The 1,952-nt window shown below is 57.3% G+C and overlaps 1 protein-coding gene across 1 annotated transcript; it reads left to right on the plus strand.

Moving 5' to 3' along the window:
• The first annotated feature begins 1,045 nt into the window (after nt 1-1,045).
• On the plus strand, nt 1,046-1,952 carry LOC125546030 (lichenase-2-like). Its single transcript, XM_087517199.1, has 3 exons — nt 1,046-1,114; nt 1,193-1,690; nt 1,875-1,952. Exons 1-3 carry the CDS (start codon nt 1,061-1,063, stop codon nt 1,950-1,952), a joined length of 630 nt encoding a protein of 209 aa, XP_087373325.1. The 5' UTR covers nt 1,046-1,060.

Here is a 1,952-nt window from a genome sequence, read left to right on the forward strand (position 1 = left end):
CCAGTGAGCTTTCCTCTTGCCTTTCTCGGAACCCCACCAATAATATCTTCCTTGATACTCTCTGCACGCTACTGCACACGTACGGTTCGGGTCCGTATAAATCAGCAAACAAAGCAACGCCAACCATCGATCAAAACACGAGTGTGCGCATTGATCTTCAGCTAGTTGTGGTTACAATTTGACACGTACTTCCATATACAATCTGTAACGTGAGTACTATGGGGTCTACTTGTGCAGGAGCGGCGTCGGTGGGCGTGTGCTACGGCATGAGCGCCAACAACCTGCCGCCCCCGAGCACCGTCGTCGGCATGCTCCGCAACAACGGCTTCAACTCGGTGCGTCTCTATGCGCCGGACAGTGACGCGCTGGCGGTACTCGCCCGCATCGGCATCGGCGTCATCGTTGGCGCGCCCAACTACGTGCTCCACGTCCCCGAGCTGGCCGCCAGCGCGTCCGCGGTGGCCACGTGAGTCCGCGCCAACATGGCAACATCGCGGCACACCCAGATGTCTCCTTCCGGTACCTCACAGGCTCACAGTGGGCAATGAGGTCGCCGGGGGCGACACACCATAGTAGCCGGAAACGGGGAACGGTAGGCCGTTCCTCGATCCCGATTCATCGACCTGGAATCGGATTCAGAAACAAGGTCAGATTCAGTATGATTCAGTGAAGATTAGGCGTCCCCGCAGCCTGCTCCTCGATTCAGGTTTGAGGATCCAACAGCCAAAACGCGAGGCATAATTTACTCACGCCGCCGTTTCTTTTCTCAAGGACTCCTCGTTCTTCCTCCAGTCCAATAATTGCAAGGGATCCATTAACAATAAGGAATGCTGACCGTCAGAGAGTCGTCGTTCTTCAGGAACTGCGTTTCTCGACCCATGGTACCGTACCGGGTTCATCGTACCCAAACGTATTGGATCGCGTCCCTGCTATAAAAAAATCGTTTGAGAGATGTATACCCTTATTGTACCCTATTTTTTTCAGCCACCGACTCTCATCCCTCGTTCCCACCGTACCGGAAACATGGCAACTATGCGACACATAGTACCTTGTCCCAGCGATGGAGAACATGCACGGCGCGCTGACCGCGGCCGGGCTGGGCGACGCCGTAAAGGTCACGACTACGATATCGCAGGCCACCATCGCCATGCACGGCGCGCTGGCCGCGGCCGGGCTGGGCGACGCCGTAAAGGTCACGACTACGATATCGCAGGCCACCATCGCCATGCACGTGCCGCCGTCGGCCGGCGAGTTCGCGGACGAGTCCAAACCGTTCCTGCTCCTCGTGCTGCAGTTCCTGGAGTGCACAGGGTCGCCGCTCCTGGCCAACCTGTACCCATACTTCGTCTACACGTACAAGGCCGCCGGCGACATGGACGTGAGCTTCATGTTGTTCACGGCGGCGGGGACGGTGGTGCAGGACGGCGAGTACGGGTACCAGAACATGTTCGACGCAAGCGTGGACGCGGTGCACGCGGCGATGGAGCGGCTCGGGGTGAGCGGCGTGGACGTGGTGGTGTCGGAGACCGGGTGGCCGTTGGCGGGCGGCGAGGAGGCGTCGGTGGAGAACGCGAGGACGTACAACCAGAACCTGGTGAGCCATGTCGGGAAGGGCACGCCTCGGCGGCCGTGGAAGGTGGAGACGTACGTGTTCTCCACGTTCAACGAGAACCTCAAGCAGTGGCGGAGCGTGAAACAAATATTAGGAGGGGCCAAAACAAGTGCATGACATAAAAAAGGTTAGGATAATCAGACATGCCGGATGATTAGTAGAGGGATTAGTAAAAATATAAGCATATTATGTAAATTTTCCTCTAGCAAGGGATGGCCAAGGCCCGGTATTGTCTCCACTACGCTCCGCCACTGACCTTAAGGAGGCCGGCGTTGAGCAGAACTGGGGGCTCTTCTACCCCAACACTGATAAGGTCTACCCCATCATCTTCGGCAAGTGA

This window comes from Triticum urartu, chromosome 3A (assembly GCF_056163025.1).
Source record: "Triticum urartu cultivar PI428250 chromosome 3A, HENAU_Tu73, whole genome shotgun sequence".
Lineage (NCBI taxonomy): Eukaryota > Viridiplantae > Streptophyta > Magnoliopsida > Poales > Poaceae > Triticum > Triticum urartu.

Coding starts and splice junctions, on each gene's coding strand:
- LOC125546030 (XM_087517199.1), top strand. CDS start 1,061: ATGGAGAACATGCACGGCGCGCTGACCGCGGCCGGGCTGGGCGACGCC. Junction 1,115..1,192: donor GGCTGGGCGACGCCGTAAAG/GTCACGACTACG, acceptor GACGCCGTAAAG/GTCACGACTACGATATCGCA. Junction 1,691..1,874: donor ACCTCAAGCAGTGGCGGAGC/GTGAAACAAATA, acceptor ACTGACCTTAAG/GAGGCCGGCGTTGAGCAGAA.